Raw genomic sequence first — 18103 nt, 5'->3', positions numbered from 1 at the left:
TTGCAGAATGCTTGCAACTTCATCAACTGGCAATTCACTTGCTTTTTTTGAAGACAGTACAGGAATCATTGTCTCATTGTCACCATCAGGGATTTTTTGAAGACGTGCAACCTAAGAAACAAAACCAAAGCCTGAAGGGAAGGGAAGGGGAGCACTAACATTTCATTTCAAACAACACATACCAGAGCACTGCAGTATTAATGCCATTAAAAGGTAGGTTTTTTATAACAACCTGCACTTTAAAAAGAAAAAAAAAAAAATCTATAATTCAGCTTATTTTCATGCAGTACTATCTGCAATAAAAAAAGAAAACACTGGACATGCAACTGAGAAGACTAATTTCTGTAATGATGCTTTAAGCGATGACAAAGATCCTAACAGTTAAATATATTCATAATCCTTTAGCTCACTATTGTCAATACCTGGTTAGAAAGTAATCACTCCAGCTAAATTTCACTCCCTGCCCCTACTTTCTACTCATTAATGAAGGTGGTCAAAGCAGGCCTATTTACATTTTCTTGTACCCAAAGAAAGGAGAAACAACATTAAGAAAACCTCAAACAAGAGCACAGATGCAACTGAAGTCATAAAACTTGACTACAGTACAAAAGCTTCAAGTCAATGCTATAAAAAGTAATGTTTTTCTGTAATTTTAGGAAGTTAAAATTTTGTGATCCGCAGAACAGAGCAATAGCAACACTGATCGCACAGCTTAGCACTGCTTTCGTATTTTATGAAGCTTTAGAGTTTCAAAATTCTTGCTTATTAAATGAGAAGCTGGAGTGATATTTCTTCCTCCTCACTATCTGACTGCACCCACAATTAGTATCTCATCCATCTTGCCACACACACGTGCCCCCTCCATTAACTCGAAGACACGTGGCATGCAAACATGCATACCACAGAAATGGAATAGGCACAGTATTTGAATAGGCAGTTTTATAATTTTATACAAGACAGTAAGTATTTTTTTTAATCTCCTCTGTGGACGCTGAGACTTAAAATATAAGATAAAGTACTTCAAGATGACAATACATTAAAAGATTCCAGCATTTTTACACCCTAAAAAAAGGTATGACAATCTTCATTTTCTATACCGCATGCTGTTTGCCATGTACTCAAATATGATAGCTTAGAAATTCAACTCTGTATTTGTTCTTCTAGCTGCTTACCTAAATAGACTCCACAAAGACTTCATCGCAGGGGCCCAAGGGAACAATGAACAAAGGTGAAAGTGCTACAGTTGGAACTTGCATGCTTTCACTTTCAAGATAAACCCTTGGAAACTCTCTACACTTGCCATGTAGTTCCTAGCAAAACAGTAAACCAACAAGACTTGCTACTTCACTGTAATTGTAAGAAAGCAGGTCTAGAGAGTAAGATGAGAAACAGCATAATATGGGGTGTGGGTTTGAGCTCTCGGGCAGGGGGGATGGCAGACGAAAACTGCACCGTAACAATGTGCTTGCTGGCCTCCAAAGAGGGGGAACCCCTTGGACCCCACTCAGAGTTCTGTAGCCTGAAGCCAGCAGGACTGAGCAGCTGGGCTGCTGGAGTGCAGCTCAGCAAGGGCAAAGAATGGAAGCTCAGCTACACTCTGCCACATCTCCACCCCAGTTCCCATATTTCATTCCACTGAAAGAGCTTTGTTTTGTTCTTTACTATCCTTTTAATGATACATTTATGCAAAGACCAGAATTAGAAAGTCTGTGGCCAAATGTTTAGAGTATTACAGAATATGTGACTTAAATACGCTTTAGCATTGGTCAGGTACTTATTGAAACCTTAAGTACATACACTGATGTAAGTCTTCTTTAAAAATGATGGTGAATACACATTATTATACACTATAAAGATATACATTTACAAAAATTACCTAGCAAGTTATCAGTTTATCAAGCAAGTTATCAGTCATCAATTTGAAACCTTTACATGTTTCAAATTAGACAAGAAATTGAGTCAAAAAATATTTCAGCCATGGTTCAACAAAATAACAGACTTTCCTCTCTCCACATATGTATATTTAAAGTATTTTAAAAGAACTATTACTTTCAACATCAGAAGAAAATCATGAGTATAATTCTGTTCCTAACAAGGGGTCTTTTTACAAAACCCAATGCTAACAAGCCCTTACACCAATAAGGTTACACTACTCTGGACCAGAGGGACAAACATTTTCTCCACAGTTTAAGGCTTCTCACAGAACACAGCATCATAAGACTCCCTCTACAAAACAGAACTATTATTAAAGCAGCTTAAGCTGACCACAATAGCAGCAGAATGGCAGGTATTTCAGTTAGGAAGAATACATCATGCCCGTAAGCCTTACAAAATACTCTTTGGTATATACAAGTTCATTTCCATAAAATTTCACCATGGAAAGTGATGCATCATCATGACCACTCAGTCTTCCACGCAGACAGCCAGCCCTTGGTTAAGTGTACCACCACTTTTACCAGCATCCATGAAGCACTTGATGCTCACAAGATTCAGTCCCTAGGAAGAAAGTTTCATTCGAATTCACCTATTCTGCAATTAAGAACACACCCAGTAACAGCTGCTGTTCAGCCTACACATACAAACCAACATTAAGTTAAACCACTTCAATTCTCAGGGAATTGCCATTGCAGATAGTAACTTTTCATATTTTAAATGGTTATACTTAATTTTCTTTGGATTTTAACCTTACTTCTGTTTCAGTTTTCTTGGACCACACACTTTTCTAAGCCAAACATTCACCCTCAATTTTGCCACATCTCCCTTCTTTGATAAAACACCCTACCGAATTACTAGCTCATGTTCTTTTCTTTAAGCTTTCCCATCCTAAGTACCAGCTTTCATTTTTCATTGAAAATAGATACCACATTCATGGTATTAGCTACCAAATACCAGTTCAAGGCTGGAAACCATTAAGCCTAAGTGCTGTTTCAAAATATATGACTTTGACCAAGATGACTCCACATTCGCAACAAAAATGCTGAGCAACCAAGCTTTCCCACTAACAGTAGACAGAAATGAACTGACAGTCATTACAAGTTTTAGTGCTGAGAAAAATCTTTTTCCCTATACCAACTGACATGGCTGCTAAACCCAATTAACACTTCCAAAAAAGAATAGATAACTGATCATTTCCCTAATATTATCAATTAGGACTTCAGGAAGTCTAGTAATGAGCTTTTTGACGATATTTTAAGAAGTTAAATATGCTTAAAACAAAAATGTTAAAGTACTCTCAGAGATCAGGCTTTTCCAAATAAATCTTCATTAGCACAGAAGAACTGTGCTACAACAAAGCCTATTTTGACAACCTGTTTGCAACAAACTCAAAAAGGCATTGATTCTGAATGTGTGTTTCATTCATATTATCTCCCACTTCTACGAAGAATACTGTACTGTATGCAGTGAAAAAAATCTACAGGGAAAGTCTGGTATAGGATTAGAAAAATAAAGACTCAGAAGGTCTTTTTATAGGCAGATCCTATCTCTAGAGCAAAATTACATATCATAAGACAATTCTGGATGGATCCTCATCTAATTTCTCAAAAACTTCTACAATCTGTGTAGATTAAACTACACTTGTAGTTCAGAAAATAACAGTTTCAAATATCTAACACTTTGCTACCAATTAAATTCAATTGCTTAGCCAATAAGAAACTGATCACTGTTCCCTTCATCACTACCTTCCAAAATATAAAAGTGGGTTACACCAACAGATTTATGTCCAAAAAAAATAGTTGGAAAAAGTGCTTGCTATCTGCTGGAACACAATAACTATATTCAAGCAAATAATTGCCTTTACTATTACTTCTTCCATACTGTCGGCAAGTGCTCTACAGTCCTTTGCACTGCTGCCCAGATCTGCACACTGGAGATCTGGGCGTCTGCAACACCTTTTAGTGTATCCAACAGAAGCTATCCCCAAAACCACAGTGTTCTATATTAAAGGAATCAACCCACATATAGTAAGATGTCTTCCCATCCTATGCTGCACTTAATTTTCAAGCATCTATCAGCTGATACCCTAAAAAACTTCAGTACGTCGTTGCAGGCCAAGTTTTTAATATGGATAATTGGGCTAAGAAATGATACTGGCCTGCGCTGCTATATCAGATAGGCAGCACATACATGACCACTGAAGCTTTTGGAGCTGTGAGCACAGCTTCCCATTCCCTGCTTGCAGCTAACTCTACCAAGGAACAAAGCAGCATGATGCTAACTAACAAAAATAAATAGCTGCCTCAGGAAGGACTTCTCTTGGACCACTTCCAATGTACACACCACCATTTCTAGACCAAGAAACATGCATCAATCATATGACCACGGAACTGTGACCAAAGTATGTTTATCAAAATTAATACAAATTAGTCTGGAAGGCTTACACTACCAGAAATTCAGAGTTCCCTTCTGTTTTCTCTCAAGAAAAATCTAGTTAACCAGTTAACAGTGATGTGTTACTGTTTCTTCTTCCTCATACACTACAAAATTCTGCCTACCCTCTTTCTACCATGACTGATACCAAGTACCAACAACCTACCTCAACCATTCTGTTTGTCAGCTTAGCAGGAACAGTCCATTATCAATCAGCAGGGCTCACTGACATCGAGATACTTTTACAATTATTTTTTTAAGCGGAAATTTTAGCTCTACTTCCTCAGAGAATGCAAATGGCAGGACCTACATTCACTGAGAGTGGTCTAAAAATTTAGAACATTCTCATAGCAAAATCTATTTTTAGAAAAATTTGTGACCAAAACATTTTGACTAATTAGCTAATATAAAGTCCTGTAAATGTTACATGCAGTTACTCAGCTGACCTATAAGCGCAAAATACAAAGGTGGTGTAAAAACAAAACTGAGAACAGTAAAAGTGGAAAAAAAAAAGGTTTAAAAAACAATGAAATTTAAGTTGAGGTAAAGAGAAACGCTACTTCTTTCTTTGAAAAGTTCATTCAGAAACCTGAGAGACAAGAATGCATCTGGGTTTGGGCACTTTGCTCTCAGAAAGAACTGTTTACCCTACCACACAAGAAGTCTCATTGGCAAACTGCAGGTTAGTAGAGCCAGTTCTTGGGAAACACTGTGGCACAACTGTTAGTGACCACATCCAGGTATATGCCTCTGTATCACAGATACCACGTGATTGCTACTGAATCATGCTGTGTGTAATCAATAGTAAAATTAATGAATGTACACATAATCAATGTGTAATTAATCAATGTACATTTAATCTTAAGTATATGTACAGTACGTTGTCTTTTCGACTTGAAATATTACATGCACCTGCTCAGGAACTGCAGCTTTATTAATGAGATAAGGATATTAGAGCATGTTGTCCAAGGTACACTTCAAAGCCCACATTCCAGACCCGACTGCTATTGGTGATTGATGAACCTGTACTGTGAGCAAAACCTTGTAAGAATACTGGTGAACTCAGAACAGGCGAGATCTAGTGTGCCATGCCCTGACTAGAGATCCATCCAAACCCCTATCATCTCAGGGTTCCCAGCATCAGAAAGGACATATGATTTTATACCTTGCTATCACCTTTTCTGAGTTATTAATAGTGATCTGCCTTGCAAGGGTTTGTGCCTTTCTTACTGGGATCCCAAAAGAATCAGCACTTCCTCACCCACCATAAGAATTAGCTTCCATTTTTCATCTGCCTTCCCCGCAATGAAAAAAATTATACTGTTCAACAACATAATAAAAAGGTGTTTCACTGAATACAAAACAGATTGACACTTACAAGATTCTCATTTCCTGAATTTTCTGTATGATCAAACTATGTGATGTATACTAAAAGGTTTAGAAAGCTCAGATCCTACTAAGCATGTTCTTCTCCAGTTCTGTACAATTCAGAGCCAGGATGGCAGGTGTGGAGGGGTAACGACAGATAGATCAACTACTGTAGACATCTGTGCACACGGTAACATAATAAAATACCAAGCCCTTACCTCTTCTGCACTGTCTGGCATCCTGAAAGTACACAGGCCTAGAGAGCAACTAGATGTCAATGGGCATAGAGGTCTGAGTCTCCATGTGTGCGCACATGGACTTTGGAAACGGTTCTCACTAGGAAAAGACTCTTGGAAAATACTCTAACCCAGAATGGAAGCAACCCTCTTTTCTGTCAGTTCCGTCAGATATGAAGCATCAGTGCAAAGTCTTCTCCTAATTAGGACATGGTGGCTACAGGTTTTGGAGATCCAGATCTTTAACCATCTTACTGTGCATCTTCAAACTCTCCATTTAAATAGGTCATTGCTCAGCACCATGACCGTGATTCCACAGAGTCACTTTCTAGCAATTACCTTAAAAATATATATTTCACTAGATGCACCTTTGCCTCCCCCATTTGTCTAGAAGGCAAGGTGCTTCTAGAACCTCAATACAGGTCCCAGCCAAAGAAAATGACCACGTGATGACAAGACACAGCAAAAATCCAAGCACAAAAAAAAAAAAAAAAGCATTAGGCAGGCTCAATAGTTACAGTAAGTCCTAGACCAACTGTACACCCAGAAGCAAACCCTGGATTCATAGTAGGATTCCAGAAGTGGAGGCAGGGTGGAGAAGAGCATGTGAAGAGCCCTCAGACCATTCTGGAACAAGCAATCCCAATGTGGTTGTGACTATGATGCAACTTCCTCCATGAAATTCTGCCCGATCTTAACAGGAACTACATCTCCAGAGAAATTCACCAGTTACGCTAACAAAAGAAGCAGGTGGAAATAGCCGAGTGTGGTGGGTACAGATTTAATAAAATAAATAAAAATCAGTGCAACTAAGTTCACAAACTACAAATGCAGACAAGCTACAAACTTACCTTGATAAAGTACATTCCATTATTTAATGTCTTATTCTTGGCTTTTGCACTATTTTTTTAATGATGTGCAGAAAATTGGAAGTTACATTCAGGAAGGCTTCATCTATACAGACTGCATTGATATAGTTGTTTGTAACTCATATGTAATTAAATCAAAGACCAATTACTTGCTGTATTCTCAACTAGCAATTTCTCTAATGAGTCTCAAAATCCTGTACATTTAGATATGAAAAATACTAAAATACTGTGACTGGCCAATAAACAAACCCCTATAACAGAAGGCTCAGAGGAGATGGGCAAGGGCAATGCACCCATGAAGCTCAGGAAATAATGTATGGTGTGACTAACCACAGCTGTTGCAAAGAAGCTAACTTTACCTCAACACAATGGGGACTGGGGGGTAGCCTTTGCTTGGGATAAACAATTATATCAGTTGAGTAGACAGCGGGTGGTGTAAACGTTTCTCCCTGATTTCATCAAAAGAATGTCAATGTCTGAGTTATACATCTCCCCATGCTGGTCTGGCTATGTGGTTCAGCCCAACACATGCACTGGACAACCAACAATATTTCAAAGAAAGCAACAGGCTTGAGCTGGTTTCAACCCACATATTCGTTTCGGCAACTGGGGATGCCCAGCATCATGACGGTGAGCATCTTACAGAGACTGGTAATGGGAATCACATTGGTATTGTGACTGAACTGTGTATAGCAATTTCTCTATTTTGCTAAGTGTAACTTACAAAATTACTTAAAACATAGCACAAATGTATCATTCTGCTAAATCAGAAATCCCACGTAACAAATATCTTCAAATACACACATTTTATATTAAAGATTACACCCTCCATACATGGATTATCTAAAAGAACCTGGTCAGAGAGTATTATACTCTGACAAATACCTTTATGGGAAATAACGCTGTTTTCTTAGAGCAACAAGTAAAGTGCCAACGCTCATTCAACACAAATATCCATGACCAATTTGCAAAGAGTATTTTACTTGCCACTGCAAAGAGCTGTCCCTTCCCACCCCCAAAAGGTTGAAATCTGCAGACTAATGAACCACTTGTTTTCTCCCAAGCACTGCTTGCACAGGAGAAGAAATACTTTTTTGAAAGCTTTGAAGTTACTGTCTACTGTCTTCATTTGAATGGACTCCTTTGGAAAAGTGTGATGATTTTTCACTTCTGGGGAAAACGGCTGCAGCAGCCCTGTATTCTAATATTCAAAGGAATTTGTTCCTGTTCAACAGTATTTTAGTTTAAACATTTTACCAGGAGTCCCCATATCAAAGGAAGTGCACACAGAAAAGTTCTGTCTCTAGAAAAGCCAGAAGGAAAGAGAAACCCTAATCTGCATTAATGAGTTCTTGCAGAGTAATTTCTATCCTGGGAGGTCACATAGTTTCAGCCCCTTGCTATTCTGTGCTATTTCGTAAGACTTTACAGAAAAAAGGCAATATTCAACCTGGCACAGACATCGTTAACCAAAGAAATATAAATATGCAAATTATGAGAACAACCTGCTAGGCTGCCCCATGAGCCTGAAAAAACCTGCCTTGTATTTGAGTACTATTTCAGCAGTGCTTAGGACTTTCACTATGGCCAACCACCAGCCATAATGCAGAACTGTACCCCTTGGTACACAACACTTCTGCATTTCTGACCAACTAAGAAACAGAAATCTGAATACCGGCACCAACCGTTTTGAATCTCAAGGTTTGCCCAATCTTAAAAGTTGTAAGAGAGACCTACTCCCAACCTCATCTACTTCAGGCAATGTAATAAAGACTAAGATGCTCCATTTAACATCCAACTTACTAACTCTACAGTAGTCTATAAAGCTCCAGAACTATTTTCAAGTACTAAAAACACTTAAGTACTAAAAATATCTTCTAAAAAAACACTTCCCTGAGAAATATGTCTCTGCAATGTGAAATGCATCTTACTCTTTCAGGATGTTTCACCACATCTTCTTTAATTTAAAAAAATAGAAAGGAAAGTAGGACATCTAGTACAACTGAGGCTACCATCACGACAGTAAAGCTGAGCAATTTTCTGTAATCATAGTATATTCCATGTGGTTATCTTGCAAGCCTTGTGAATGGCAACTGCCCGCTCTCTAGCTAGAAAAAATATTTCACAAAAATAATGACACCTTAACCTGACTGCAGTGCTGTAGATTGTAGGAGTTATGGCAACAAAAATTCAGACTAAAACCCCAACACCATGTCTGTCCAAACCACCTTCTCTTCCTTTAGCCCATTTATGTAGTATACAGTTGAAACTTAAGAAGGCCAAACATTCAAACTCTGTATTCAATCACTACAAAAGATTTACCATTTAGAGCACTTCTGTATACTCAGGAGAATGTACTATGATGAATTTAAAGCCTGGTTGCTGACAGCCTTGAGGTGGCATCGGAGTTACCAAGAATGCATTGACAAACACACCAGACCAATCTGTATTTGATTGGCAAAAATATTCAGCTTTGATTCTTCCTGTTCAAAAAAAACTCCTTGAACACTGGAAAAGTCTGCTTGAACATTTCATACATTTGTCATTACTTATTAATCAGAAGAACAAAAAGATACAGAATCCTAAGCACACACTAAAATGATCAAATCAATGCTAATACCTTGATGAAAGCAAAGTTTATGTATAAGAGCACTGGGTCAGTTCAGAAACTCATCACCCAAGGAAGAGAGCGCTGATGGCCCTATCTCACTTGACTCCAAATAGCATACACCTCTGCTTAAATCCTGATTCACATGAAGCCTTTTAGAAGCTGAAGGCCAAAAGCCTTTAAGTCTAAATATCAGTCATTTATCTTTCCAGAGAGTTGCTAAATTTCTAGAAGAGAACATTTAAGCTTAGAAATAAGATCATATGGCTCCTCTCCAATAGTCTGCTTCTATCTCATAACACTTTGAAGTGCTGAGCTTCTCAAAATGAAGGATGGCACTTGAACAGCAAACACTAATAAAGAATTTTAGCACCCTGTGATATACTACTAATGTATCCATGGCATGTGCAGACTTTAGTTGCCATATAATTGTATTAAGCAAAAACGCCAATAGAAATATTTGCTCAGTATTTGTTTGAAATAATGAATGAAGCTCCAAGACCCAATCATTGATTATATCCTTGACACCTATGCAGTTACTTCATAATGTGACAAAATAAAATTCTAATTAAAAAAATCCTGAACTTACTTTTACAACAGTTCTCAGGACCAAGCTGGTGTCAGTGCCAATTTAAATGCAAACATAACTCACTGCATAATTACTCTACTTATGGTAATAAGCTTTCTTATAATTAGTATCAAGAAAGCAACAACATTGTATTCACTAAGCTTTTTTTTTTGTGAATTATGTATGCAGAAAAAAGTGCTGCAGAAAATTTATGACTTAAAAATATTTTAAAAGCCTTTGTAAAAGATTCTGTAGGCTGCATCTGCTAACCCATTATCCATTTTATCCCTTCTAATTGTTTAGAGCAGAATGTTTACAAAACAAATGACTAGAAGCAGATGCTTGTCCCAAATTTATACCTTGATTATTGTATTTTATTTTCCTTCTCTGCATTGTAACTTTACCATTCCTTCTAGCTCCTACAAACCACACTGTAAATGCCAATTTTATCACCCAGTGTCAATTAGGTATCACCTGGAGGAACTTTCACCAATTCAAAAGCAGGTCTCGCAACTAAAATCTACTTATTAACTTATTCCACTCTTGCAAAATTCCACCATGATCTATGGGTGAATTTATATTGAACTGAAGCTATGACTACATATAGAAGTGAGTCGAGCTAATGGTCTGCTTATGCTAAAAGGAGGAGGTCTCACTGCTTTGTCCCTCACTATTTTTGACATTAACTGGATACTTCATGAGCCCTTCAACTTGCTAATTCAACAGAAAGCCATCCAACAGGGGGCAAGGGGAAAGAAGGACTGGGCTAACCTTCTGCCAAGCTAGGAAGCCAGACAAACTCAACAACCATGACAGCCGACAACACATACTGCAGGAACACAGCTGAGAGTAGATCTTCTTTCAGCAATAATGAGACCATTTCATTCAATCCTATAGAAGAGCATCCCAAGATCACCACATACTTGTCAAACTCTTCACCAAAAAAGCAAGCAAAAATGTTTGTTTCTCTTTTGTTAAATTAGCTACCCTGACAATTGTCTGCATTTTCCTTACACCACTGTTTTTCCTGACTCACTACAAAGATATTATGCTATAGACTCCCCACGTAAAGGAATTACAAAGATAGCAGAATTATAAACATACATTCTGCGATGTCCGAACTCAAGCAGATTCCATGTTGAACCACTGCTAGATTATATAGATTAACATTTCTGATTTATCTGCATGGGAAAAAAGGGGAAAGGAAAGACTAAAACTATCTAATGCTCCATCAACCGGTCAAACAACAGACTAAAATATGACACTTCAACTGAAAAAGAAATCTATGTTTTCTAATGCAAGACAAGTGCTACGTTAACTTAGCAGATATTCAAGTTATCAAAGCACTGTTAAAAGACAGGAAGATATCTACTAGAACTTGTCTTTAGTGAAGACTTCACTTTAAAAAAAAAAAAAAAATCTTCTCTCACCTTATCCTCCAAGTTTAAGGGACGAGAGGTGACTTTTTTGCCAACATAAGCGTAAAGTATTGGGTTCTAATTTTCTGCAAGCTGCAGATGGCAAGAAACAGTAATCAATGAATATTAAAATTCTTGTTTCACCTATTAGTTTATTAAGAAATCTTCTACATGTCAAAAGGAACATGAACTGTTGTGATACCTCCAAGTCCATTTCAGAATTTCTAATGTTTTCCATCATAAATTTCATTCTTATTATTTTGGATATTACTTTCATGAAACAACTGATGATGCCACTCTGGAACAATTTAAATTGTTTTTAAGTCACTGCTGCCGCAGGCAACCCTTCCCCCTCCGTTTTCAGTTGCATGTACACACGCTCCACCCCTTCGTCAGTGCTTACAGCTGGTTAATCCATGATGAGCTAGTCCAGGGTGCTAACTCACTGCCCCCAAGAAACAAAATCTATTCACTGATCTTCAGTCTGTTAGTTTAGCAACTAAGCCCATTCTCACCATTTAAGAAAAACACCCATGAAACTCACTAGGAAATTCAACTGCACTTCAAGCACACAACAAACAAAAACGACTCACTTGTCATCTCAGGATTATTTGAAGAACTAAAGCATCTTTTTCAAAGAAAAAAAAATTCTTGACTTATATCTCATTATTCATCCAATTATCAAAATTATCCTGAAATTATTACTGACAGACTATAGGCTGAAATTAACAGTCATCTTTGAAGATGAGCTGAAATTTACCAGGACTCAACACAATTAAGATTAAGGAGGATTTCAGAATCATCACATGATGTTCTTATTACTTACAGTAAGTCCCATCTGAGTTTTTGTACCAACCTTCTACATGATTTTGGGAAAGTCTTTTTGGCTTACAGGTGGGAAAATGTTACTCTGACCCCTTCTGTGAGGCACTTCATGGTCTGAAAACAAATGCTACAGAAGGCCTTCGTAACAAAACAGTACTCCTATGTAACAATTTGTGTTTGTAATCATAGTCTGACCTTAGAGCAGAGAAGCTCAAAGTTGATGTAACCTAAACTGTATTCTTCATTTTTCTACTAAAAGGCAGTCTTCTACAAGACAATCTTCAGTAGAAGAAAGAACCTGTCACAATCTAGAAGATGGTGATAAAAGAAAGAAAAAGAATTCAGACTACAAGGCTAGAAAATTACTTAAAACATCCCAAAGACATCAATGGAGAGATCAAAAAATTACAAAAATTACAAACTGCACTCAGAGTTATGTTTTGTCTAAACAGCTGCAAGTTCTCCTGACTGCCTGCAGTTTAAGAAAAAGCTCTGCTTATGGGAAGAGGTCACAAAATTCTATCTTTCCAAACAGAAATACAAACATCATTCCTCTAAGTCATAGTTTTATTGAGCTAAGCAGAAGTCTTCCTATGATGGGAAATTCTCTCTTCCCCATTACCATAAGACACATGAATGTTTGCGGAAGTTTAATCATCCCAACACAAGAGACAGGAACCATGACGTCTTGGGACAAAACATTAACTAGCTTAGAGTAAACATACAATACTGCTTATGAAAACTGAATTAACACAGGAAAACATCAGTTTTCCAAACCATCTTATCACTTCCCAATCTCGAATATTCATCCAAATACTGGGGGAAAATATCTGCCATCTCTTGCTCAATATTCAAACTAAAGAGACCTTTCAAACACAAATTTGCAAAACAAAAAAAAAGTTTAAAGATATTCTAACTTTAATCTTTGTTCTACAAGATTACAAAGATTCTTCAACTGTCTCATGGAGAAAATACATTAAGGATCCTCTAAGAGTGCTGAAAAGTTCCAATATGAAAGCTGCTAGTGTCTAGCTGTCTCAAAATGTCAAATGGATAGAAAAAGAAGAGCTCAGAAATATCAAGAACACCAAAACTGACAGTAGACAGTTGTAAATATATGTGCCTGTCTGGAGACTCAATTATGAGATGGGGGAGTGGAAAGAGTGGAGAGGAAGTAATTCAAATGTTAGGAGAACCTACTCAGTCTTTTTATTCATACTGAAGTTTAGCTTTCCTCCTACCTCCAGAAGCCATTTTGCAAGCCCTCAACAAACCATAGCATTTATTTCTGCCTTTGAAATACACATCTGATCACCTTTTATTTTTCCCCTAGATAAAGCTTTTTTTTAGTTACTTCTATCATACAAATATTACTAATTTTTAAACATAATTTATTTATTCCATAAGAAACTTCATAAATGCCATCTTTGTGCTACCAGCATTCAGAAGAATTAGAATGGTCCATACTATCATATGCAATTTGATTATAAACTACATCTGTCATATACTATTTATTTGGTAATACAACTAAAAGGCATTAAAAGTCTTCCTGCCATTTTGGTTTTGGCACACAAATGTCAGACAGCTACTTTTTCCCCTCTAAGTGTATTTCTAGTCAATGGCATTATATCCGCTTTGCTTCCCCCACCCCCAGTGCTCCCGTTCAAAAAATCTTTTCTTTGCAACACAGTGACTGAAATGCAAAGGCACTGATGCTACTTCCATCAGCTATCTAGCCTCCTAAAACAAAGATCAACCTGCTAGAGACATTCCCCCACACTCCAAAATTCCTTCTACCTGACAAGTTCCATGCTCTTTATTACAAATATTCAGTTGGAAGACACGATTAATAGAATTAAGAAAATGCTAACATTATTTTAAAGTTAGAAGAGTTCTGAAATGCCAAATTATAATAACCTACATAGTTTTCAACACAGGTTGGACTTCACAATTACTACAACTTTCCAGTCATGGAAGACAACCATATTTCAAAACAGAACAATATCCAACTGTAGAAAATAATTTAGTTAGTCTACACCACAAACTCAATCCAGTTCTTCATTCAAGTCAAACTATTAAAAAAGCACCTCTCTTCAAAATGGGGTGGGAGGAAAAGGAGCTCCTATGTCTCACATAACAACCTATAGCAAGGAAATCCTGTAGCCACCTAAAAAAAAAGTCCATCTAATATCTTCAAAGAATACTGATGACATAAGCGGGGTGGGGGGAAACAACAGTTCTTTTATTATATGTAGTAATAAAAATAATACATTTCAGAGATTTTCAACACCCAGAGTCAACTAGAAAGAAAAAAAAAAAAAAAATCGGGGAAGCTCACAGTCACTATGACCGATGCAAAGGGGCTTTCAAGGTTCCCAGAGCATAAACTGAAGCCCAACATGGAAAAACTGAAACAACTCCCTGGATTAAGTCATTTCCATCTAGATAAGGAGAAAGCATAATAGAGCAACTTCTTTCAGTACATAAGAGTTTACAGCTTTATACCAACCAGATCTTTCAAGTGGTAGAACTTGAAACTTCAGTGACACTTTTTAATCAAATACTGTCCCCAAGAGAGCAAAATTAAGTCATTTTTAAGAACACAGAATATGCACAAAAATATTTCAGCACAAAATGCAACTAATACTTCTCAATTTCACCCTGAAAGATAAAATTTTAACAAAAGCATATAATCTAAGCAAATACCAAGCAACTAATGCTTAGAAGCCCCTATCTAAATAAAACAAGAGATTTCTATTCCAAACACATAGAGCACTAAAACACTCAACAGATGTTTCAAATATCTGTCAAGAGAGAATAAAATCTGACTGGTTAGTTCAACAAGCAGCAGTACAAATAAAGAAGAACGATGGTCCTACAATTCTTAAAACTACAAAATGCAGATCGAAATTCCTACCACGAGATTAACATACAAGAGCAACCCTGCAAAACCCTGGAACTGTAAAACATACACACGCACCAGTAGGAGTTGTCACCAAATTGCATGCAAAAATCCTCTTAGCTCCCATGAAGTCAGTGACTCTGATGAGACCTTTACCTTCATTTTCCATCGAAATTGTACTTGAGTCGATAGTTACAAAAGTCTTTAGCAACAGCAGCACTGGAGTGGGAGCTGAAAGGTGAAGAGAGAGATGCCCCAAGATCCCAGGCAATCACACTGCTCCCTCTGCCCCCACCTGCAGCAACATCTGCAAGAGAAACCAGCGCTAAAAGAGGAAAAAAATAATTAAAAGAAAAAAAAAACCACCAAAGACAAAACCCAAAATCACCACAGCCGAACCCTATAGGTCTCCAGCGCCTTTCCATTCACACCAGCGCGGAGCAGGCACACGCACACCGGGAGCCCGCAGAGCTGTCAGAGGCCACCAAGGATTAGGATTAGTTGCCCAGCAGCCACAGCAACACAGAGCAGCGCCGCCGCATCCCCCTCGCCACAAGCGCCGCGAACAGCCTCGTCCCGCCCGGGGAGGGGCTCCGCACGGAATGAACGCCCCGCACCTAAAAATAAACCCTCACCCCAAGTAACCCCCCGCCCCCGCCGCCCTGCCCGCACCCCGTCTCCTCAGCGCCAGGCGGAAGGGGAGCTGGCGGAGGAAAGGAAAAGGAAAGGAAAGCGGCGGCTCCCTGAAGCTCAGCGGCCCCGGCGCTGCCCACGGCGACCCCCGCCGCGGCTCCCTCAGCCGCCCCGGCCCCGCCCGCTCACCCTGTGGCGCAGGCCGCCGCGGGAAGCAGGGTGATGGTGGTGGTGCGGAGGGGGAAGAGAGGCGCAAGCGGCAGCTCCCTCACCGCCGCCGCCTCCTCCCTGCCGCCTCGCCTCTCACCTCCGTGGCTCGGGGCAGCAGCGGCGGCGGCACGGCCGCATCCCCCCTCGGCTCCGCTCCGCTCACTTCCGCGGGCGGCGGGGGAGGGGAGAGGCGGCGGACGGGGCGGAGCGCGACAGCGGAAGGGCGGGCGGATCCCCCCCTCCCCGCGCGCACGGGCGCCTGCGCCCCAAAAGGGGGGCGCCCGCTCCCGCTGACCGCGGCGGGCGGGAGGCCGGGGGGGCCGCCCTGGTGTCCCCGGGCTGGTCAGCCACAGCGCAGCGAGCCGCCAAAATAAACGCGTTTAAACGCCCCAGCTGGGAGCTCCGGAGGTGCCCCCCGCGTGGAGGCCTAGCCCCCGGTGCCCACCTCCACGGCGAGGTCTCCTCACCTCCCTGCGCGGGTAGAAAGAGCACGTTACCATGAGGAAGATGGAGCCGTGAGCAGCGTTGAGCGGCCTGAAGAGTGACCGGCGTGGGCAGCCGGAGAGCGGGGAGCACCGCTGCCCTCTGCAGCGCGCTGGCCCGGGCTCTGCCCGAGGGGCCGTCGCCAAGCGGAGGAGCCCGGGCCGTGCCCTCGGCCCCGCCGGCCTCCGTGCCAGGACTGGGAGCCAAAGCCGGCCCTCCAGGCCCGTGCGCCGGGCTGCTCGTGGGAAAACACTCCCGGCACGGCCACTCACTTCAGGGTTTTTCTTTGCCGCCTTCCATGCTGTGTGTCCCCGAAGCAGTGCTTGTATGAAAACGAGCGTCACACGCGGAGCAGCTGCCATTTCTAGGGTTACAGTATACCCAGGCTAGACTTGTAGCCTGGTTAATTTGTCTGGTGATTCGAAACTATCATGTCCTCTCAACTGTTAGTAAAAGAAAGGCTCAATACAAAATCTTAAACACTTCAAGTGGCTACTTTTAAAACCTGGTTTTAGCTACCAGTCACGTAATGATCAACCCTTATCGCTAGTTCAGTACTGCGGAAAGAAAAAATGCTTTACCAATTCAATTATGTTTACGTAGACACCAAAGGAATATTATTTGAAACTACAGTTCCAATGCTGAGCTCCAAGGCTGGGGAAGTTTTTAAATAAAAGTAATTTCCACTGAGATAACAAATTTCATATTTAAGGTAAGATGCACAGCACTAGTAAGAACAAAATGCCTTTTGACTTTCAAGGTCAAAATCTAATGGAGACATGCTAATTGTAGGCTTTACACCCCGTTTCTAAAGGAGCATGACAACATGGTCTGAGAAATACAATTGCATTGACATCTCATGATTAACGACCTGTCACCTTGGCTTTGTTTTTCTTAAGCAGCAGAAGAAACTAAAATCAGTCTTTGTCAGTTCATAAGAAGCATTTAACAGAACTAACTTTCAAACATTTTAATTAAATCTCCCAACCCATAATAGCATGCCTCTTGAATTCCTCAGCTAAACAAGGTGAAGTTAAAGAGCGTACTTTCCTCTTTTGAAGCTCTTGAAGATAAATTTGTTTGAGTGCTAAAATAATATAAACTTGTCAATATATTGTGAGAGGTAAAGAGAGAGTTACAAGTGCTGATTTAAAGTACGGGCCCTAGATATTTGCATTCAGGACAATAAGATGACAACACGCAGGTTAATTGTTTGAGAATACCTAATGCATAATTTCAGACCTGTCCCATATAGCTGCCACATTACCTGAATATCTCCGTGGCTACCCCATGAAGTATCCCACTACAAGTAGGTAGCACTGTCATCGTAGCAATGGCTCTTCTCCAAGATACTGCTGCTGCTAACTTGTTTGTAAGGCAAGCAAAGAACCATGTTGAGCTACCTGTGATGCGAGTTATGATGCCTCAATTTCAACACAAAACTGATGTACAATAACTCATTAGGAAAAACAGTGACTTTGTTAAAACAGGTAGCTCTTGCTTTCAATATCAGATGTTACCATTAAATACAAAAAATTTATGTAAATATTTTCATGAAGGAAAATAACCCAGAGCCTGTAGGTCCTAATACTGTTTACATCCACAACATATTTGG

General features: G+C 39.7%; 1 protein-coding gene across 10 annotated transcripts in view; it reads right to left on the bottom strand.

Moving 5' to 3' along the window:
- ATP2C1 (ATPase secretory pathway Ca2+ transporting 1) overlaps positions 1-18103 on the bottom strand; it is a 69267-nt gene that overhangs the window by 34735 nt on the left and 16429 nt on the right. For 2 of the 10 annotated variants that reach the window (XM_075493269.1, XM_075493268.1), the window contains exon 2: positions 1-111. In XM_075493269.1, coding sequence (XP_075349384.1) covers positions 1-111 — 111 coding nt within the window. The other 8 variants (XM_075493276.1, XM_075493270.1, XM_075493271.1 and 5 more) reach the window with 8 other exon arrangements.

The sequence above is a fragment of the Mycteria americana genome, chromosome 2 (assembly GCF_035582795.1).
Source record: "Mycteria americana isolate JAX WOST 10 ecotype Jacksonville Zoo and Gardens chromosome 2, USCA_MyAme_1.0, whole genome shotgun sequence".
NCBI classification, from domain to species: Eukaryota; Metazoa; Chordata; class Aves; order Ciconiiformes; family Ciconiidae; genus Mycteria; species Mycteria americana.
This window is presented reverse-complemented; position numbering and strand designations above follow the sequence as displayed.